This window comes from Ranitomeya variabilis, chromosome 5 (genome assembly GCF_051348905.1).
Source record: "Ranitomeya variabilis isolate aRanVar5 chromosome 5, aRanVar5.hap1, whole genome shotgun sequence".
NCBI lineage: Eukaryota > Metazoa > Chordata > Amphibia > Anura > Dendrobatidae > Ranitomeya > Ranitomeya variabilis.
Window position 1 is genome coordinate 209,149,930 of NC_135236.1, and position 23,705 is coordinate 209,173,634.

Here is a 23,705-nt window from a genome sequence, read left to right on the forward strand (position 1 = left end):
TCCCCGCAAGGCATATCACAGAGCGCTATGGGAGAGAGCGATGATCCCGGATGTGTACAGTTAACACATCCGGCATCATCGCGTCCCAGAAAGGGGGCGGGGCTTAGCGCCGAGCGGCTTCGCCGCTGCGGCGATACCGCCGGCCATCCTGACCATGGACACATACCCTTAGGGTATGTGTCCACATTCAGGATTGCATCAGGATTTGGTCACGATTTTTCATCAGTATTTGTAAGCCAAAACCAGGAGTGGGTGATAAATGCAGAAGTGGTGCATATGTTTCTATTATACTTTTCCTCTAATTGTTCCACTCCTGGTTTTGGCTTACAAATACTGATGAAAAATCCTGACCAAATCCTGATGCAATCCTGAACGTGGATACATACCCTTAGGGTATGTCTCCACGGTATAGATGGGCGGCGGTATCGCCGCAGCGGCGAAGCCGCTCGGCGCTAAGCCCCGCCCCTTAATGGGACGCGATCATGCCGGATGTGTTAACTCTTCACGTCCGGGATGATCGCTCGCTCCCATAGGGCCCTGTGATATGCCTTGCAAGGTGTACGGGCATGCTGCGATCTGAAAAGACGCGCAGCATGTCCGGAGTCGCAGGGCCACCGCGTGCGGGTTTCCACGCATAGTGGAGACAGGATTTCATCAAATCCCCTCCACTATGCAGGAACATCTGGACGCTGCTTGTTTGACGCTGCAGCGCTGCGCAGCATCAAACAAGCAGCGTTTCCTGAACGTGGAAACATACCCTTAGAGGAAAAGTATAATAGAAACATATGCACCACTTCTGTATTTATCACCCACTCCTGGTTTTGGCTTACAAATACTGATGAAAAATCGTGACCAAATCCTGATGCAATCCTGAACGTGGACACATACCCTAAAAGGAACGATTCTTCAAACCAATTACAGGCGCTCAATGCATCATGTTGGGTCCAACTGTTTAAATACACTTTCCCACCTGCTTCTTCTCCTTTAATCCCCCCCCCCTTGTTTGATTGACAGCTCTGGCTTCATAGAGTCAGAGAAGAATGGAGAAAGGTGGAAACCGAGGAAGGTGCACTTAAAGATTTGGTTCCGCCATGATGCACAGAGAGCCTGTACTTGGTTTAAACCGTCATTCTGAGCTGACAGTCCCTTTCAGGTTTACACATTGTTGGCACTACAGGCTTTTTCTAATACTATAGCTAGAGCCCATCTCAGATTTTTATAACTTTGAGTGAAATAATTAAAGTTTTGGCTGATTTCATGAGTCCAACATTCATGGCACGAGTATGGACCACAACGTCTGGATCTGCCACAAGACTCTTCACTGAAGCGCAACAGCCTCATCATATATAGCCATGAGGCTGACTAGTTTGGGTCAGGAGACTCGTGGCTGATCTGGACATCGTGTACCATGAATGTCACATGTAGTTAGAACAGTACTAGATTAAATTAGATAGGTAAGATCCAATGCTTGGCTCCACCACTGATCAGATGACTAAAGGGGCCAGTCCGCACCAGAAGTTGTAGAGCTTCATACATTAGGTCATCACCATTAGGGGTACGGGCAGCTCTCTCCTATTTAGTTGTCGAACAGTTCATGCCTTAGGAAAGATCTGAGACTTTAAAGTCTCAGAAAACCCCTTAAGGCTATGTGCACACGTTGCAGATTTAGGCTACTTTCACACTAGCGTCGTGCACTGCACGTCGCTATGCGTCGTTTTGTAGAAAAAACGCATCCTGCAAAAGTGCTTGCAGGATGCGTTTTTTCTCCATTGACTGCATTAGCGACGCAGTGCGACGCATTGCCACACGTCGCAACAAGCACATGCGTTTGGTTGCGTTCATGAACGCATGCGTTTCACAAGAGAAAAACATGTCTAGACACTGATAAGCCACCCCCCACATACAAGGTGATAAAGGGAGGGTGTGGACAGTTGCAGGTCACTTCTCAGCAGACAGCCAAGCAGAGCAGACGGACCACAGCGGACAGCCAAGCAGAGCATACAGACAACAGCACCTTTGAGAAAACAAGCCTCTTAACAATGTGACTATATCCTAGCCAATGCCTTTATTTTCTAATTTTCTTTCTCTACATGTCCTAATTTCTTGCATTTCTTTCTTTCTACATGCATCAGAATGTCTTCTTGTTCTTCTTCTGGTGAGGAGTTTCGTCCTGGGCCGTCGGAAGTGGAGCATGTCAGTGAGGTGAGTACCTGCCTCGTCAGATTGGTAAGTATTCACTGTCACATAGACACATGTGACAATTTGAATTTTTCTATTTTTTTAGAGCTCTTCTTCTACTGCGGCAGAGACAGGGCAGGAGCAGCGGAGTCAAGGTCCGGTGGAAAGACGGCAGCGGGTACGTACACAAGGCTGACTGTTTACTGTATCCTCAGTGTAATATTCTTGAATCTTCCTTTCTTTCCATTCGTATTTCTTTACTTTTTTCCTCTGGAATCCTTTTGTATGTTGACTTTCCTATTCATGCCATTTCTCAGCACCTTTTTTCTATCTTTTCCTTATGTTAATTGAGCAAACTTTAATGACTTTATTTAATTTTTAGGTTTCACAACGGGAGGATGATCTTATTGAGAATGACCTCCTCATCTCCCTGGTCCAGGAGCGAGTCCCGTTGTGGGACACCCGGGATCCACTGCACTCAAACAACATCACGATCCGGCGCTTATGGAATGAGGTGGCCAAAGAGATGTGGGATGGCTAGGACAACGCCCCGACACGGGTCCGAAATGCATTTGGTAAGTATTGCACTGCAGTGTGAAGCAGCAGAGACCTTGGCCGTGCTCACTCGACTGTGTGTGATGAAAGAAACTCTCAGGAGTTTCTGTCATCACACACAGTTGTGTGAGCACGGCCAAAAGTCCTTCTGACCACAATTTTTATTTTTTTATTTACTTATTTTTCTTTTTTAACAGTGGCCAAAGTCAAAACACGTTGGCGTTCGATGAAGGACCGCTTCAACAAGGACCTGCGTCAAGAGAGCAGTGTTCCCAGTGGTTCAGGAGCAAGGATCAGAAGATACAAATACCATCGAGTTCTGGCATTTTTAAGACCGCTCCTTGCCCAGAGAACGTAAGTATATTATCACGTGCATTAGGTTGTATTGTATTGCCATAATCAGTATTTTTATATTCCACAGGATTTTGCGTCTGGTTAATATTTGGTATTAATTTTCTTTTTCCTTTTTTCAGAGCACATACAGCACTACTGTTGGCCCAGGTTCTGGAGCGGTCCTTCATCCGACAGCCAGGGACCCGTCCCAGCCATCCAACAGCGCAGCAGCAAGTGCGCCTTCCACACTAACTGGAGACCAGGGAGCTGGTCCATCAGGTCTTCCCCTGCCCCTTTTTGGGGGGGCTCCTCCCGGCAGCAGCAGAAGGCTTCGGACAGGTCACTCATGCCCGAGTTTTTGCACTTGAGCTCGGTTTTACACGAAGCAATCAAGGCTTTGGGTGACCGAATGGATGTTTCACATAGCCTCTTGAATGCACGTATCCAGGAGGTCAGTAAAAGCCTTGATCAAGTGAAAGCCGACCTCCAGAGGCCAGCACATCATTTTTTTAACCAAATTGAGCAGGGCATGTTGGAACACCTTACTCCTGATCTCCAGCTGAGTGTCATGCAGGCCTGCAATGCTGCTTACGTGCAGGCTATGCAGCAGAGTCGGTATTTCCAGCAGACAGTGGCGGCATATCCACCTGTGCCTTCACTGTCACGATTAACCTCAATGCCGACCTCTGCTGCATCCCACTGCACGGCCACCTCAATTCCTTCCACAGCCGGACACCACTACAGCACCACCACCATACCGAGTGCAGTTGGACATCCCAACGCCACCACCATGACAACCGCTGCTCCTGCTTGGACCTCCTCCACTGACACCACGATGCAGCAGGACCCTGGCATGGCCTTCCGCTCTACGAGCACTATGGGCTCTGGCATGGCTGCACGCTCTACGAGCACTATGGACTCTGGCATGGCTGCACGCTCTACGAGCACTATGGACTCTGGCATGGCTGCACGCTCTACGAGCACTATGGACTCTGGCATGGCTGCACGCTCTACGAGCACTATGGACTCTGGCATGGCTGCACGCTCTACGAGCACTATGGACTCTGGCATGGCTGCACGCTCTACGAGCACTATGGACTCTGGCATGGCTGCACGCTCTACGAGCACTATGGACTCTGGCATGGCTGCACGCTCTACGAGCACTATGGACTCTGGCATGGCTGCACGCTCTACGAGCACTATGGACTCTGGCATGGCTGCACGCTCTACGAGCACTATGGACTCTGGCATGGCTGCACGCTCTACGAGCACTATGGACTCTGGCATGGCTGCACGCTCTACGAGCACTATGGACTCTGGCATGGCTGCACGCTCTACGAGCACTATGGACTCTGGCATGGCTGCACGCTCTACGAGCACTATGGACTCTGGCATGGCTGCACGCTCTACGAGCACTATGGACTCTGGCATGGCTGCACGCTCTACGAGCACTATGGACTCTGGCATGGCTGCACGCTCTACGAGCACTATGGACTCTGGCATGGCTGCACGCTCTACGAGCACTATGGACTCTGGCATGGCTGCACGCTCTACGAGCACTATGGACTCTGGCATGGCTGCACGCTCTACGAGCACTATGGACTCTGGCATGGCTGCACGCTCTACGAGCACTATGGACTCTGGCATGGCTGCACGCTCTACGAGCACTATGGACTCTGGCATGGCTGCACGCTCTACGAGCACTATGGACTCTGGCATGGCTGCACGCTCTACGAGCACTATGGACTCTGGCATGGCTGCACGCTCTACGAGCACTATGGACTCTGGCATGGCTGCACGCTCTACGAGCACTATGGACTCTGGCATGGCTGCACGCTCTACGAGCACTATGGACTCTGGCATGGCTGCACGCTCTACGAGCACTATGGACTCTGGCATGGCTGCACGCTCTACGAGCACTATGGACTCTGGCATGGCTGCACGCTCTACGAGCACTATGGACTCTGGCATGGCTGCACGCTCTACGAGCACTATGGATTCACCCACCACCACGCCACGCCATGAGCCCACCAAGACCTCCCACAACCAGGCAAACCAAAAAAAAAAAACACACAAAAAAAAAAAGAGGACTCTTAGCATTCCCCCCCCCCCCCTTCACCTCCCAATGTGTCTGTAATGCCAGGTTTGTCTCACCCTTCCAGTGCGTCTCAAGCCTCTCATGTGTCAAGCCCCATCCCCGAACTTCCAGACCCTTCTAGTTTCATTGCCCCTTCTCCTGCCACCTCTGCGTCGTCCACGGTTAGCCAGGCCTCAGTGCTTCACACCCCCCGTTTACATCACTCTACCCCAAGCCGGCACAGTAAATACATTTTTTGGTTGTTAAAAAATAAAAAAAAATTTGATTTGCCACAATTATGTTTGGTTTATTGTATCTTCCGCCGCCGGCAACACACACCGTGCGCCAACTAAGAAACTTCGCCACACACTTACTTTTTGGGCCACATCATATCTCCAGTAGTTATAAAAAAAAAAAAAAGACTGCAGCTTTGTGTGTCTTTAGTATACAGATATGAGGTGGGCCAAAAAATATTAGATGTATTATCTCCATAATCTCTTCTTGTCTGTGACTAGTGTGGCAGTCTGAAGAGAAAATGGTGGAAATGCAGTGCAGACCTCTACTGAACAGGTCAGGTGTCAAAAAACCTCATTAAATAGGACACCTGACCTGGCGAGTAGAGAACTGACTTGTATAACCACCATTTTCTCTTATTTGTACATAATCTATTACACACAAATTGAGGGACAATGGTGGTCACACACTACATATCTATGCTCACCTGCACAGGTGTCGGAAACAGTGAATTCATGAGGCTGTTATATGTGCATCATGAATTCATTATTTCTGACACCTGACTTGATGAGTATAGATCTCTTTAGTGTGACAGTCATTGTCTCTTCAGTCTGTGTCCAATGGATAAAGCAGAACAGAATCAGGACGCAATGACGTCAACAAGCTTACCAATAAAGCAACATGGCTGCCCTAACACTAGCAGTATGTGGCCAGTGTTTTATATCACTATTTGTAAGCCAAAACAAGGAGTGGAACAATTAGAGGTAAATTATGATATTAACATAATAACTAGCACCTCTGCCTTTATCACCCACTCCTGGTTTTGGATTACAAAAACTGATATTAAATACAGACCAAATACTGCTAGTTTTAGGACAGCCTTGGTTTGGAGAGGAAAAAGATAGGAGACACGGTCAACACAACCAAAACTAAAGTTTATTAATGAGAAATATTATTTTCATATCAGAAAATTAATGGTACAGATCTAACTACAACAGGACATTTACACAACATTGTCCTGCCATGACACACGTCCAATATCTGAATCAAAAAAGGCAGCAAATTGGTCCCGCATGTGACCAACTGCTGCAGTTGACCGCAGCGGGTGATGCTGGAAATCGGGCAGTGGGTGTGCAACTGGTTCATCCAGTTCAATGTTGGGTTGCTCCTTAACCATTATATAATTGTGTAGAACCACACAGGCTTTGACCACCTCGTCGACTGTTTCCACTTTTAGATTTATGGCTGATGCAAGAATGCGCCATTTAGAGACCAGAATGCCAAAGGAACACTCTACTGTTCTTCGGGCCCTGGTCAGTCTGTAGTTAAAGATCCTTCTAGTGTGGTTCAAGTCCCGACTGGAATAGGGCTTCAGTAGGTTTTCACACCTCTGAAAGGCCTCATCCCCAACCATAACAAATGGCATCAGTGGACCTTGAGTGTTGGGGAGAGGTTGTGGCGGGGGTAAATTGAAATTTTGGCCATACACACGGCGGCCTATATCCGAGTTCTTGAAAGTCTGGGAATCGTTGCCACGGCCTAAAGCTCCAATGTCCACGGCGATGAAGCGACAGTTCGCATCGGCTATTGCCATGAGCACAACAGAAAAATATTTTTTGTAACTGAAGTACTCCAATCCTGTTCTGGCTGGTTTGATAATGCGAATGTGCTTTCCATCCACCGCTCCTAAACAGTTGGGGAAATCACACACACTCCAGAATTTTTCCGCAATTTCTAGCCACATGTCCAAGGTGGGTAGGGGTATAAACTCATCCCAGAGTACATTCCACAAAGCCCGACAGGTATCCGCAACTATTCCGGACAGGGTGGATATTCCAAGCCGGTATTAGAAATGGAGGGATGATAAACTCTCTCCGGTTGCCAGAATTCTGTAAGAAAAACAAACCCAAAAAACATTACAATCTATTTATGGTGTGGTTACGCTAAAGAAAGGAAAATACCCAAAACATACATGTCAGAAAACACAAAATTTGGACTGTCATTGGTTTAGATTTGGAACGTACCTTAATGTAGCCATGTAGACGTTCCTCCGGTGGAATCGCTCTACGGAGCTGGGTGTCCTGTCGCCGTATGGCTCCTTGGACACGAGCAAGCAAATCCTGGAACGAGTCTTGCGACATCCTTGTATATTCATGGAATTTCTCCGGGTTGGCATTAAGCTCGGCATACAGAGTGTGATAGGCTCCACGGCTCTCACGTAATTCGATAATGGGGTGTCTCCAAAGACGCCTACGTTGTCTCCTTCTCCATCTTTCGCGATTTCTGTCTTGCTCCCAAGCAAAAGCACAGGCAAGAAACAGCTTGATGCTTAAATCCAGGTTGAAATAAAAGCTCTCCATGCGAAGATCCATCATGACACAGGATACAGTAGCAAACTGTTAAGATTTCAGTAGCCCTAGGGTCTATATATAGAGATCCCATAATACACGCCCTCTGTAGTCCCATTGGCGGTGTCTGGTTATCTTGATTTTTCTCTTGTGAAATTTCTCATCATGCGCACCAAAAACGCAAACGCAGGAAAAAACGCATATAAACGCGTACAAATGCGGCGTTATTTTAACCACATGCGATACCGCATGCGTCTAGAAAACGCCGCGTTTGTACGCATTTATATGCGTTTTTTTCCACCACTTGCGGATGCGTTTTAAAAGCTGCGGATTTAAACGCAAATTTGAAACTAGCCTTAAAAAGATCTGCGGATTTGCTGCAGATGTGGGTGCTAGAAACGCTGCAGATCGGGAGGAGGGAAGTGTGTGAGCAGAGAGTGGACAGTACTGCAGTGCGTAGGCACTGGGAAAGGTCAGAGAGGCCCAGCGCCCGCGCACTGCAGGACTTTACTCTGCCCTCAACAGGGCAGAGGAGTACGCCTGCGCCGGAGCACCGATGCCAGGGAGCAATGAAGAAGGAGGGTGGCGTCACAAGAAAATGGGAGGCGCCGGACCAGGACCTGCAACACCCATCGGACTGCACCGCACAGGACCGCCCCCGGGTGAGTATAATAAAACGTATTTTTCTTCACTTGCAGGTCGGACTGGGGGCTTATATACAGCATTATAGAATGCTGTAGATAAGCCCTGAATGGAAGTGGCCGCATGCTACAGCGGCAAAATCTGCTGACACGTTCCCTATAAATGGATTACATCGGAACAGGGAGGATACTGTTGGTTTATTGATATTTTTTCTTTTTACAGGTGATTGAGGGCGTCAGGGACTAGATGATTGGTGAGTATGTACTGTATATGTATGTACTCTGTGTATTTTTTGTTTTCTTCTACACAGTAGCCAGATGATGGGGCTACTGCTGTCCCATCATTGACTAGCTGTCACTGTGGCAGGCATAGCCGGATGGGACTAGTAGTGCCATCGGACGATGCCTACCTACACACACCTGTACACAGCCCCGCAGACACAAACACCCGCACACAGACACGTACATCTTCTCCGCCCACACAGTCTCCGTCCACAGTCTCCGCCTCCTCCCGATCTGCAGCGTTTCTCGCACCCAACTCCGCAGTAAAACCGCAGATTTTTTTAAACCTGCGGTTTTGACTGAATCAATAAAAGTCAATGAGTGCAGAAACGCTGCAGATCCACAAAAATAATTTTTGCTGCAAATCCACACGTTTTTTCCGCAGCATGTGCACAACAATTCTTAATTTCGCATTGACTAACATTGCTTGTGCACTACACTGCAGATTTGATGCAATTCCGTGCATCAACAAATGCTGCGGAAGCGCATCAAAATCTGCAACGTGTGCACATAGACTTAACGTGAAGAATTTAGACTGCTGGTCTTATCTGAAGATACAGGGTGCAGGAAGGGGGAGTAACTTGATAAACATTTACTTTGGGATTCTTCCATTCAGAAAACCTGCAATATGCGAAGAGAATTGTCCAATCTTGACACATTGCGTTTTTGCTGCTTTTTAATGCAAATTTTAATCTGCATTTTACAGTACCATCAAAAGCTATGAGACTTCAGAAATCTCATGCAAACACCTTTTTTTTCCTGACTGACTTGAAAAACTGCTGTGTTTTTGGAAAATGCAGGATGTCGCTTCTTTCAGCGTATTTTTCATCGTTTAATCAGCCATAGAAAGTAATGGGTAAGTGGAAAAACCTTAATGAAGTTGCATCATGATTTTTTGGGGGGCACTAAATTATATCAGCATGCACTTGAGACAACAAAAAGCAGCAAAAACTGCAAGCAGAACTTTATTGTAAAGAGAGCAGATTTTGCCTGCGGGGAAAAACGCAGCAGAAACGCAACGTGTGAACATAGCCTATAATGCATTTTGCATCTCTCAGTTTAGCCACCTTGCATCTATTGAAAGTTAATTTACAGTGGAGTGATGTACATTTTTAGAAATGCAAAACAAACCTATAACTATTACAAGCAAAGGTAAAAAAAAATAAATAAAAAAAAAAGAGAAAATCAGAAGTGCAACTGCAAACGTGTTACATGCCGGATTTCTTTGTTCCCATTTTATCTACTCTAGATATACCTAAAGTAGGAATAGAGAAAGAAAGCTGCTCTATCCATAAACCTTCAAAACTCATACAGATGAATATAAAGGAATATATGTATATTAACCCCTTCACGACTTGCGCCATACATATACTGAGCATGTCCTGTCTCCCCTTTCATGTGGGCTCTGGCACCTCCACATGTCAGCTGTTTTCAATCCACCTGCGGCTGTTAACCTGTTAAATGCCGTTGTCAATCACGCCCATCGGTCACCCCATCACGTGATCATGGGTCACCGATGGGTTGGCATGACAACAAGAAGTCTCCAGCAGACCTCTATGGTTGTCATAGCTGGATTGATATGAGCGCCGCCTGGTGGTCGGCGCTCATAGCAAGTGAGTATTTATGCTACATGCAAGCGATCTGATCATCGCTCCAGTGTAGCAGAGGCGATCGGACAAGTGCAGCTTCTAGTCTCCCATGGAAACTATTGAAGCATGCAAAAAATAGAAAAAATGTTTTTATATATATATATATATATATATATATATATATATATATATATATATATATATATATATATATATATATATATATATATATATATATAAAAAGAAAAGCTCAAATCACCCCCATTTTGCCGCATTCAAAATAAAAAAAAATAAAAAATAAAGAAACACATATTTGGCGTCACCGCGTTCAGAATTGCCAGATCAACATAAAAAAGAATGAATTTGATTAGTAAGCGGTGAAGCAAAAAAAAAAAAGAATAAAAATAAAAAATGTCAAAACCCCAGGATTATGTTTTTTTGGCCTTTGCAACATTGCATTCAAATGCAATAACAGGCGATCAAAAGATTGTATACACACCAAAATAGTATCATTGACCCCCCAAAAAAATTCTTTAGATTGTATGGGAGAATTGTGTGCCAAAAAGTGTCCTTCTGGATACATATGACAGGTTTATGTAAAGAGACGGCTTCTTTGAAGGTTCAGAATAGTGTACGAACATGGCTTCATTACTATTTTATCCATGAATGACTATTAGAAGTGACCAATTTCTGGACCACATTCTTTGTTTTATTAGAACTAGTGATGAGCGAACGTGCTCAGATAAGGCGTTATCCGAGTATCTTGGGCAAGATCGAGTAATATGTCCGAGTCCCTGCGGCTGCATGATCCGCTGCTGGTAGACAGCCTCAACACATGCAGAGATTGCCTAAGGCTATGTGCACACTCTGCGGATTAGGCTTAGGAATTTCTGGTGCGGATTCTGTCTCTCCTGGCAGAAAACGCACCTGCGGTTTTTTGTGCGGTTCCGCAGCGTTTTTGCTGCGATTTTCTTGCGGATTTGCTGCGGTTTTTACCCCTGCGGTTTTCTATAATGGAGTGGGTACAAAAACGCTGCAGATTCACAAAAAAGAATTGACATGCTATTTCTTAAAAACCGCAGCGTTTCCGCAGCGAATTTTCCGCAAAGTGTGCACAGAATTTTTTTTTCTCATTGATTTACATTGTACTGTAAATCAATTGCTGATCTGCAGCGTTTCTGCACCTCAAAAAACGTTGCGGATCCGCAGAGAATCCGCAACGTGTGCACATACCCTAACACACAGGTAATCCCCGCATGTGCTGCTGTCTAAGGCTACTTTCACACTAGCGTCGTGCACTGCAAGTCGCTATGCGTCGTTTTGTAGAAAAAACGCATCCTGCAAAAGTGCTTGCAGGATGCGTTTTTTCTCCATTGACTTGCATTAGCGACGCAGTGCGACGGATTGCCACACGTCGCAACCGTCGTGCGACGGTTGCGTCGGTCCGTCGCCACCAAAAAACGTTGCTTGTAACGGGGGCCACCCCTGCCTCCCCGCACCTCACAATGGGGCAGCGGATGCGTTGAAAAACAGCATCCGCTGCCCCCGTTGTGCAGCGCTTGCACAGTATGCGTCGGTGCGCTGCAACGTCGTATTGCGACGTGCAGTGCACGACGCTAATGTGAAAGTAGCCTAACAGCTCATCACTAGTTATAACCATTAATGGAAGAAAAGATTAGTAAGATAGTGGTTAGAGGCATTTTCCTTCTCGGTAAGGCCAAGGCCACATCAGGAAATGTGTTATATAACAAAACCCACTGTGCAACTTGTCTGCGACTGCTTTTTAGAGGGGTGAAAAAGGTCACAAGAGATTTACTGTTTGGTGATGAAGGAAGGTTACTGGCAATAACACCGAGATAGACAGTCATGCACAGTTGGTCTACGGCAAACGTACATGTCAGCTGATGCTACCGATTTACTGGCATTTTCTGATGAACCGATTGCCCAAGACCCTTTACGTACTTCTGCTTTAGTAACAAATGAAACATCAAATTATATTGAATACACAGCATAATAAAGGGGTTGTAGCTACGTCCTGTACAAAGAAATAAAGCTCCACGACACAGAAATCCTCCGTAGAAGCCGGTCAAACTGCTTTATGCTGTTACTTTCTGAAAAGGCTTCTCAAGGTACGACACTAACTCCAACGTCACAAGACAGACACTTCCTGCATTCCAATGGGGACTTGTATTGTAGAGGTAGAGGTGGAGTATATTTAGGATGGTCATTTAACTGCTTGCTGTGCCAGGTTGTAAATAGCATTAAAAGGCTCATTAAGAATGTTATATATTGTTTTCCTAAAAACATACTTAATAAGCAAATGGAAACACTCAGATTTTCTTAAAAGGGAGACTGACTGTCAGTTCTCATTGACTGTTCAAACCAAGCACAGGTCATGATGGGTGCACCACCCCACCTAATTGTTTGCTGAGAAACCCCACTCTCTTTTAAAGTCAAAGACTGAGGGAGAGTAGATAATGGAAAACAAGTAAAGCCACATTCACCCGTTCTGTATTTATCACCCAATCCTGGTTTTGCCTTACAAATACTGAGGTAAAAAACTCACCAAATACTGAACGAGTGAACGTGGCTTAAGAGGGAACATGCACTGAGCGGCTCAGCCATGCACAAGGTGCACAGGACCGACCTTGAGTGGTTTGAACAGATATGACAGATTAGAAGCACTGTAAGGCCATGTGCACACGTTCAGTATTTTTCGCGGTTTTTTCGCGTTTTTTCGCTATAAAAACGTGATAAAAACGCGAAAAAAACGCTAACATATGCCTCCCATTATTTTCAGTGTATTCCGCATTTTTTGTGCAAATGTAGCCTTTTTTTCCGCGAAAAAAATCGCATCGCGGAAAAAAAAGCAACATGTTCATTAGGGTATGTGCACACGTTGCAGATTTCTTGCAGAAATTTCCTGAAGAAAACCGGAAATTTTCTGCAAGAAATCCGCATTTTTTTTTTTGCGTTTTTTTTCCGGTTTTTTTGCGTTTTTTTAGCATTCTGCAAGCGTAATTAGCTTGCAGAATGCTAAAGTTTTCCAAGCGATCTGTAGCATCGCTTGGAAAACTGACTGACAAGTTGGTCACACTTGTCAAACATAGCGTTTGACAAGTGTGACCAACTTGTTACTATAGATGCTGCTTTTGCAGCATCTATAGTAAAAGATAGAACGTTTAAAAATAATAAAAAAAATAAAAAAAATGCTTATACTCACCCGCAGACATCAGATCTCCTCACCGGCGTCCGTTCCGTATAGATGGTGTGTGCGCGCAGGGCCTTCCATGACGTCACGGTCACGTGAGCGGTCTCGGCCAATCACAGGACAGTGACGTCATTCGGCAAGGTCCTTCACCGCACACCAGCTACAGGAACCGAAGCCAGCGTGCAGCACAGAGGCGGGAACACTTCGGGGGCCATCAGAGGGTGAGTATAGGACTATTTTTTATTTTAATTCTTATTTTTTTACCAATTATATGGTGCCCAGTGCGTGGAGGAGAGTCTCCTCTCCTCCACCCTGGGTACCAACCGCACATAATCTGCTTACTTCCCGCATGGTGTGCACAGCCCCGTGCGGGAAGTAAGCAGATCAATGGACCCCTAGGTGTGCGGAATCCCCTGCAATTCCGCATTTTAATGAACATGTTGCTTTTTTTTCCGTGATGCGATTTTTTCGCGGAAAAAAAGGCTACATTTGCACAAAAAATGCGGAATACACTTAAAATAATGGGAGGCATATGTTAGCGTTTTTTTCACGTTTTTATCACGTTTTTATAGCGAAAAAACGCGAAAAAAACGCGAAAAATACTGAACGTGTGCACATGGCCTTAAAATGCGGAATTGCAGGGGATTCCGCACACCTAGGGGTCCATTGATCTGCTTACTTCCCGCACGGGGCTGTGCCCACGATGCGGGAAGTAAGCAGATTATGTGCGGTTGGTACCCAGGGTGGAGGAGAGGAGACTCTCCTCCACGCACTGGGCACCATATAATTGGTAAAAAAATAAGAATTAAAATAAAAAATAGTCCTATACTCACCCTCTGATGGCCCCCGAAGTGTTCCCGCCTCTGTGCTGCACGCTGGCTTCGGTTCCTGTAGCTGGTGTGCGGTGAAGGACCTTGCCGAATGACGTCACTGTCCTGTGATTGGCCGAGACCGCTCACGTGACCGTGACGTCATGGAAGGCCCTGCGCGCACACACCATCTATACGGAACGGACGCCGGTGAGGAGATCTGATGTCTGCGGGTGAGTATAAGCATTTTTTTTATTTTTTTTATTATTTTTAAACGTTCTATCTTTTACTATAGATGCTGCAAAAGCAGCATCTATAGTAACAAGTTGGTCACACTTGTCAAACGCTATGTTTGACAAGTGTGACCAACTTGTCAGTCAGTTTTCCAAGCGATGCTACAGATCGCTTGGAAAACTTTAGCATTCTGCAAGCTAATTACGCTTGCAGAATGCTAAAAAAACGGAAAAAAAACGGAAAAAAAACGCAAAAAAAAAAATGCGGATTTCTTGCAGAAAATTTCCGGTTTTCTTCAGGAAATTTCTGCAAGAAATCTGCAACGTGTGCACATACCCTTAATTTGTATTCATTCCATCGTGGTGTTTGAGAACGAACCACCACTGATCGCACTATCACTGCGCGCCTCACTAATGAGTCACAGGATTCTAAACTGGAAACACCTCAGAAAAATAAATGACCTGCACACCTCCGTTATGCTTATAGGTTCCGGGTATTTTTGAGTGAGAGGTCTCTGTGGAAGCAATGTGAACAGTCCCATCTTCAGGTACTCAACAGAGCAGCTCTGCCTCAATCTCAGCGGGAAATCACAGGACTAAATGACGTACCAATCATCTGCTGCAGGCCACTCACCAACCAGCGGCATGTACAAGAAAACAAAGCCTTGCCGCTGGCTATGGGTCAGAATGTAACATGCTGGCTTCACTGCCTGAACCCCATAAAGCACAGAATCCTGGAGCAAAGAAAAATTTTAGACCAAGTTGGACTATTTGCTGGTTCCTACAGGTCCTTCTCAAAAAATTAGCATATAGTGTTAAATTTCATTATTTACCATAATGTAATGATTACAATTAAACTTTCAGATATTATAGATTCATTATCCACCAACTGAAATTTGTCAGGTCTTTTATTGTTTTAATACTGATGATTTTGGCATACAACTCCTGATAACCCAAAAAACCTGTCTCAATAAATTAGCATATCAAGAAAAGGTTCTCTAAACGACCTATTACCCTAATCTTCTGAATCAACTAATTAACTCTAAACACATGCAAAAGATACCTGAGGCTTTTAAAAACTCCCTGCCTGGTTCATTACTCAAAACCCCCATCATGGGTAAGACTAGCGACCTGACAGATGTCAAGAAGGCCATCATTGACACCCTCAAGCAAGAGGGTAAGACCCAGAAAGAAATTTCTCAACAAATAGGCTGTTCCCAGAGTGCTGTATCAAGGCACCTCAATGGTAAGTCTGTTGGAAGGCAAAAATGTGGCAGAAAACGCTGTACAACGAGAAGAGGTGACCGGACCCTGAGGAAGATTGTGGAGAAGGACCGATTCCAGACCTTGGGGAACCTGAGGAAGCAGTGGACTGAGTCTGGTGTGGAAACATCCAGAGCCACCGTGCACAGGCGTGTGCAGGAAATGGGCTACAGGTGCCGCATTCCCCAGGTAAAGCCACTTTTGAACCATAAACAGCGGCAGAAGCGCCTGACCTGGGCTACAGAGAAGCAGCACTGGACTGTTGCTAAGTGGTCCCAAGTACTTTTTTCTGATGAAAGCAAATTTTGCATGTCATTCGGAAATCAAGGTGCCAGAGTCTGGAGGAAGACTGGGGAGAAGGAAATGCCAAAATGCCTGAAGTCCAGTGTCAAGTACCCAGTCAGTGATGGTGTGGGGTGCCATGTCAGCTGCTGGTGTTGGTCCACTGTGTTTCATCAAGGGCAGGGTCAATGCAGCTAGCTATCAGGAGATTTTGGAGCACTTCATGCTTCCATCGGCAGAAAAGCTTTATGGAGATGAAGATTTCATTTTTCAGCACGACCTGGCACCTGCTCACAGTGCCAAAACCACTGGTAAATGGTTTACTGACCATGGTATTACTGTGCTCAATTGGCCTGCCAACTCTCCTGACCTGAACCCCATAGAGAATCTGTGGGATATTGTGAAGAGAAAGTTGAGAGACGCAAGACCCAACACTCTGGATGAGCTTAAGGCCGCTATTGAAGCATCCTGGGCCTCCATAACATCTCAGCAGTGTCACAGGCTGATTGCCTCCATGCCACGCCGCATTGAAGCAGTCATTTCTGCCAAAGGATTCCCGACCAAGTATTGAGTGCATAACTGAACATTATTATTTGATGTTTTTTTTGTTTGTTATTAAAAAACACTTTGATTGGACGGGTGAAATATGCTAATTTATTGAGACAGGTTTTTTGGGTTATCAGGAGTTGTATGCCAAAATCATCAGTATTAAAACAATAAAAGACCTGACAAATTTCAGTTGGTGGATAATGAATCTATAATATATGAAAGTTTAATTGTAATCATTACATTATGGTAAATAATGAAATTTAACACTATATGCTAATTTTTTGAGAAGGACCTGTATAAGTTGATAAGTACTTTCCTGCTTTTTTGTTCTCAGGCAACATGATATAGGCAAAAGGGATGGAGTAGCCTGGCGAAAACAAAACAAAATATGGCGGCATGAGAAGACTCTGGTGGAAAAACAAGAAGGAAAGAACACAAGCCATCTAAGTGTCCCTCAAAGTATGAAATTTAAAGGAACCTGTCAGCAGGATTGTGCTCAGTAAGCTACAGACAGTGTCAGGTCGGCGCTGTTATACTGATTACAATGACACCTTGGGTGATGAAATCCATCTTGTGGTTGTTGTTTAATCTTTAAATTTCAGCTTTGAGCTAATGATATGCCCGTGCTCCGGGGCGACCTGTGGGGGGCTTCATGTGGTGCTCTGCTTACATATTCATCTGCATGGGCTTATGACCAGTCACTGATCCCTCACTGACCTAACCCCTATTATAAATAATGTATATCTTATTGTCTGGAAAAAAAAAAAATTACATTCATCATGCAGGCGGCGGCACTGTAGCATGATCGGAACTATAATATCCATATTTGCTTTATTTAGTCATATACATTTCTTTAGGAAAAAAAAAATGTATTCCCTAAAATGGCGCCGGCCACGCCTGCGCAGTAGCATAATTCAGAATGCGATAAATGCTACTGAGCAGGCACCACCGCCATTGTGTCTCCACCAAGATAGCACCATCCACGCCTGCGCAGTAGCATCTATCGGTGATCCAATAAATGCTGCCACGCAGGCGCTGCTGATGCCATGGAGAAGACAAATTATTTTTTTCCTCAAAAAAAAAAAAAAAAAAATGGTGCTGGAGGTGGAACCTGCGCAGTATCATCTGTTGCATTCTGAATTATGCTAATGACACGTGGCCATTTCGAAAAATACATTTTTTTTCCTAAAGAAATTTATATAACTAAATAAAACAAAAATATGGTTTCTCTGGCTTCTAGTGACATTATTGATGTTCACCTAAACAAGATACATGAGAGGTCACAGATGTGAAGCGTCGCACTCTCTGAATATGGTTACCAGAAATTGCTCGGTGACCCAACATAATTCCATTTCCGAAGGTCAAAATAAGAAGGACCTGTTCAAGCTGTGAAAAACATTCCCCCTCTATCAAAGGGCACACTCCTGATTCGGGCTCACAAATACTAATGGCCCATGAAATTTGAGGTGGGTTTATCACCTTAATGACCGCCAATACGTCTTTTTTCTGACCTGAGATATTAGAGAATACCATCCCCATACAGGTGACAATCCAGCAGCTTCCGCTGTACACTATAGCTGACAACTTGCTGCATTAGCCACGATCAGGGTTTGCACCGACCATATCTGTTTAACCCCTTTGATGCTGCTCTCAAGAAAGACTATCATATAAATGGTTAAAAGAGTGTGGGGTTCCCTCTTCATCCCCATTGGCATCCTGAGATCATGATTGTGTGGCCCTGATGTTTCCTAAGGCAGTTCACGGCCAAATAGCGGCTTTAGCGTCTGACAGCTTTAGCGGCCTGTTCAAAAGTTAGAGACATTTAGATGGTAAAAATACACTTCTTCATTCCTGTTATGCCGCTTTACATTAACTCCTGAAAAGCACATGAAGGGTTAATGAGGTATCAAAGCAATTTTGAACATGTTAAGGGGTGTAGTTTTTAAAATGGTATCACTTTTGGGGGGTGTCCAATATATAGGACCCCCAAAGTCTCTTCAAACCTGGAAAGGTCCCTATAACAAGTTTTGTAAATTTCCTTGAAAAAAATAATAAATTACTGCTACATTTTAAACCTTCTAAAATGCTAACAAAATAAAAAAACATTTTACAAATGGTGCTGATGTAAAGCAGGCATGTGGGAAATGTTATTTATTAATGTTTTTGTGTGGTATGACTATCTGGATTTAAGGAATAATCATTCAAAGATTGAAAAATGCAAGTTTTTGTCAAATTTCTGATATTTTTATAAAATAAAGCAAAACATATCATCCTAAGTTTACCATTATCATAAAGTACAATGTGTCACGAAAAAAAAACAATATCAAAATCAATGGGGTATGTTGAAGCATTCCAGAGTAATTACTATATAAATTGACACTGGCCAGATGTTAAAAAATTGGCCCGGACACTAAGGGGTTATATTATCCAAATTTGCGGGGCAATAAACGACCTCCTATTAGTAAACATTTAACGGTCGGCTGTCGTGTAACAGCCCGTTTACCCAGGTACACCACACTTACGTACTGAACGATTTGTATTAAATTATTCTGTGTGCATAGGCTGCCATTGTTCTCGACAGCACAGATCCTGATTACACAGGACAACGTGCTGCCGAGGTTTTCTATACATTCCAAAAGATCATTTCACTCAACAAAACGAGCATTTTGCTGTTTAGACTGCATGGTTATAGTGAAACGAGCGTTCTTGGGTGGGCTCAATCATGATAATCTTGCAGTGTAAATGGACCGTTGTTGCACATGATTTAACATGCCCAATTCTTTATTCCCACTGAGATAAGGCGCTGCCAGAAACATCTGGCTGTAGCTTACCGTATATACTCGAGTATAAGCCGACCCGAGTATAAGCCGACCCCCCTAATTTTGCCACAAAAAACTGGGAAAACTTATTGACTCGAGTATAAGCCTAGGGTGGAAAATGCAACAGCTACCGGTGAATTTCAAAAATAAAAATAGATGCTCCATACTGTTCATTATGGCCCCATAGCTGTGCCATATAGTGCTCTGCACCATTATTGCCCCATAGCTGTGCCATACAGTGCTCTGCACCATTACTGCCCCATAGCTGTGCCATACAGTGCTCTGCACCATTACTGCCCCATAGCTGTGCCATACAGTGCTCTGCACCATTACTGCCCCATAGCTGTGCCATATAGTGCTCTGCACCATTATTGCCCCATAGCTGTGCCATATAGTGCTCTGCACCATTATTGCCCCATAGCTGTGCCATACAGTGCTCTGCACCATTACTGCCCCATAGCTGTGCCATATAGTGCTCTGCACCATTATTGCCCCATAGATGTGCCATACAGTGCTCTGCACCATTACTGCCCCATAGCTGTGCCATATAGTGCTCTGCACCATTACTGCCCCATAGCTGTGCCATATAGTGCTCTGCACCATTATTGCCCCATAGCTGTGCCATACAGTGCTCTGCACCATTACTGCCCCATAGCAGTGCCATATAGTGCTCTGCACCATTACTGCCCCATAGCTGTGCCATATAGTGCTCTGCACCATTATTGCCCCATAGCTGTGCCATACAGTGCTCTGCACCATTACTGCCCCATAGCTGTGCCATATAGTGCTCTGCACCATTATTGCCCCATAGCTGTGCCATACAGTGCTCTGCACCATTACTGCCCCATAGCTGTGCCATATAGTGCTCTGCACCATTACTGCCCCATAGCTGTGCCATACAGTGCTCTGCACCATTACTGCCCCATAGCTGTGCCATACAGTGCTCTGCACCATTACTGCCCCATAGCTGTGCCATACAGTGCTCTGCACCATTACTGCCCCATAGCTGTGCCATATAGTGCTCTGCACCATTACTGCCCCATAGCTGTGCCATACAGTGCTCTGCACCATTGCCCCATAGCTCTGCCATATAGTGCTCTGCACCGTCCATTATTGCCCCATAGCTGTGCTGCTGCAATAAAAATAATAAAACACATACTCACCTTTCTTGCTTGCAGCTTCTCGGCGCCATCTTCCCGGCGTCTCCCTGCACTCAGTGCACTGACTGATCAGGCAGAGGGCGCCGCGCACACTATATGCGTCATCGCGCCCTCTGCCTGCAGTCAGTGAGGAGAGACGCCGGGAAGATGGAGACAGCGCCCGGCGTGTGGAACGAGGACAGGTGAATATGACATACTTACCTGCTCCCGGCGTCCCGCTCCTTCCCCCTGCCTGTGTTCGGTGCCGCAGCCTCTTCCTCTGTCAGCGGTCACCGGCACCGCTTCATTAGAGAAATGAATAGGCGGCTCCGCCCCTATGGGAGGTGGAGCAGCCTATTCATTTCTCTAATGAGCGGTCCCACGTGACCGCTCAGGGGAAGAGGCTGCTGCACCCGGAGACCGTGGGACGGGCAGGGGGAGCGTCAGGATCGCCGGGACTAGGTAAGTATGCCTCAGCGCCCTCTCCCCCTCACCCGCCGACCCTGCCACAGACCGTGACTCGAGTATAAGCCGAGGGGGCACTTTCAGCCCAAAAATTTGGGCTGAAAATCTCGGCTTATACTCGAGTATATACGGTAAATTCTCTGCTGCCCATCAGCATGGAAAGTGCCAAATTATTGTGCCATATTCCAGATGCCATGATCAGGGCACATAAAGATGGCGTTACCCATACTACTGCTCCCTATGTGAGTACATTTGCAGAGCGCCGTCACGTTCTTCTGCTCTACATGTTACAGCTAGAGTCCTAATTATATACAAGACACGTTAATCGGCTTGTATAAAAAACGACTTTAATCTTGCCAAGCGTAGGAGACGATGTTGGTAAACTCGGCGCTGCACTGAACATAGCCACCTGCAGACTCACTAAGCGTGATACACGGCGCTGTATATTCTGAGAACAAAGGATGTGGAGGTCTCAATTAGACAAAAAGCCAGCTAAGGGCATCTCTGCCAGGCTCCATGAGAACATGGCAGGGTCTACATCGCAGACATCAGCAATTTAGGTCTCTACAGTCACTGGATGACATGGAAAATAAGCATTTCGCTCACCTCAGATTACAAGAGGTTACACGGTGTGCTCCCTTTACATTTAACCAATTACCACTGTCAGAGGGTGAAGGGTACATGTGTGCAGGAATTTAAAGTAAAAACATGGCACCTCATGTCGGAAATTCTGCCACATCTGCCCACAGCTTGTGTGAAGTACGGCACATCTGTATTAGTTACTGCCATAAAGGTGAGCCGCAATATCGGACAACCCACAAACAAGGGAGGCGCTGTTTGTGGAAGAATGCAGCCTTGTCTATCTATCACCTTTAGATACTGATGTGTCACAATTTTGATCAGTGATAGTCCAAGTACTGAGACCCCCACTAATCCCTGAAAGGACTTGGTGGGGGATCTCAAGAGCGCACTTTGCTCTTTTGTCTACAAAGAGGTCCAAGAACCTACAAATGGCTTTCCCTCTCCACTGGCACCAGAACATCAGCCCCCCCCAACAGACGAGGGGTACTTTGCGTTCCTTGTCCCCATGAGATTGAAAGTAGGTAGACAAATGTTTGCTCATAAAATGTAAAAAGTGACACTGCTCTGGGGGACGAGGACAGCTTCATGTATGCCATGGGCTCCTAGTCTTAATGCTAAACCTAACAGGACATGCCACATATCAGGCACACTTTCATGCAGGAGCTGGCTGAAATGAGACAGGCACATTGTGAGCACTCATTCTGTGGGGGCAGATGCCCCATTGTGAGCGAGCATTTGCATTTTCTGGGGGAGATGCCCATTGTGAGCGAGCACTCGCATTCTCTGGGGGCAGATGCCCATTGTGAGCGAGCACTCGCATTCTCTGGGGGCAGATGCCCATTGTGAGCGAGCACTCGCATTCTCTTGGAGCAGATGCCCATTGTGAGCGCTCGCACTGTCTGGGGGCAGATGCCCATTGTGAGCGCTCGCATTCTCTGGGGGCAGAAGCACTGTACCCACTATAGTGATACCTACCTCACCTTACAATCTATGTTAGAAAGGTCCCTGTTATCAGATCAGCTAAAAACCACAGATCAGTATTATAAATGAGGCCTAGCTGCTCAATGCCCAGATGACGCTGGGTGAAGGCTCACACATGGCACATTTCACCAGTCCAAACATCGGCTTCAGGAAATGTAGTTTATGATTCATATTCTAAAGAATAATCTGCTCTTATCCCTCCCCTGTGGCTGCACTGCCCTCATCATACACCCTAGCACGGCACAAAGAGGAATTACCGACCAGAAGGAGCCGTCAAGGACAAACTGGCAGAGTGGTCATCCGATTCCATAGTATCCTCCACCCCATAGAGCCAAGCACCGGCACCCTCCCCCACCCTAAGAATCGCACGTCAGAAGATGCCCAGAGGACCAACGATGCAGCTCTGTATTGTCAGCCAGGAAGAGAGATCGGAAATATCATATCCAGCCACAAGATACAACGCTGCGTAGATCACAGCCACCCGTGCTCCATGTACCGCCCAAACCACGTACATAGATAGGTCCTGTCACATATACATCATAGTGATTTATACCAGCACGTATATAGATGACAGCTGTTAGCACACGTGCGTACCACTGTATACACCGTGTGCAATCACAATATGTGTCATTTATAATTCACGTATGTACCATATGCACATCATGGATGCCAGCTGCCATATGTATATGGGGCGTGCCCCGATGCACACGTGTGTAGGTATCGCCCGTGCCCCGGCGCACTCAGGTACGTATCGCCTGTGCCCTGGCGCACACGTGTAGGCATCACCTGTGTCCCGGCGCACACGTGTACGCATCGCCCGTGCCCCAGCGCACAACACACGTAGGCCTGCGCACACATGTAGGTATCGCCCTAGCCCCGGCGCACATACGTACGTACCGCCCATGCCCTCCTGCACACACGTACGTACCGCCCGTGCCCCGCTGCACACACGTACGTACCGCCCGTGCCCCGCTGCACACACGTACGTACCGCCCGTGCCCCGCTGCACACACGTACGTACCGCCCGTGCCCCGCTGCACACACGTACGTACCGCCCGTGCCCCGCTGCACACACGTACGTACCGCCCGTGCCCCGCTGCACACACGTACGTACCGCCCGTGCCCCGCTGCACAC

General features: G+C 46.1%; 2 protein-coding genes across 4 annotated transcripts in view; one reads left to right on the top strand and one right to left on the bottom strand.

Moving 5' to 3' along the window:
- The window catches only part of LOC143773547 (uncharacterized), a 55,361-nt gene extending 51,282 nt beyond the window's left edge, over positions 1-4,079 (top strand). Inside the window, exons 1-5 of one of the 3 annotated variants that reach the window (XR_013215225.1) lie at positions 1,078-2,202; positions 2,285-2,356; positions 2,561-2,753; positions 2,931-3,087; positions 3,209-4,079. Coding sequence is in view for 2 of the 3 variants with exons in the window: in XM_077260955.1 (XP_077117070.1) it covers positions 2,060-2,202; positions 2,285-2,356; positions 2,561-2,753; positions 2,931-2,963 (441 nt within the window). In the remaining variant the exon portion in view is untranslated. Of the gene's footprint in view, positions 1-1,077; positions 2,203-2,284; positions 2,357-2,560; positions 2,754-2,930 lie in introns of those variants that run through there. The other 2 variants (XM_077260956.1, XM_077260955.1) reach the window with 2 other exon arrangements.
- Positions 1-23,705, bottom strand: part of MYO5A (myosin VA) — a 254,256-nt gene that overhangs the window by 228,927 nt on the left and 1,624 nt on the right. The window lies entirely within an intron of this gene.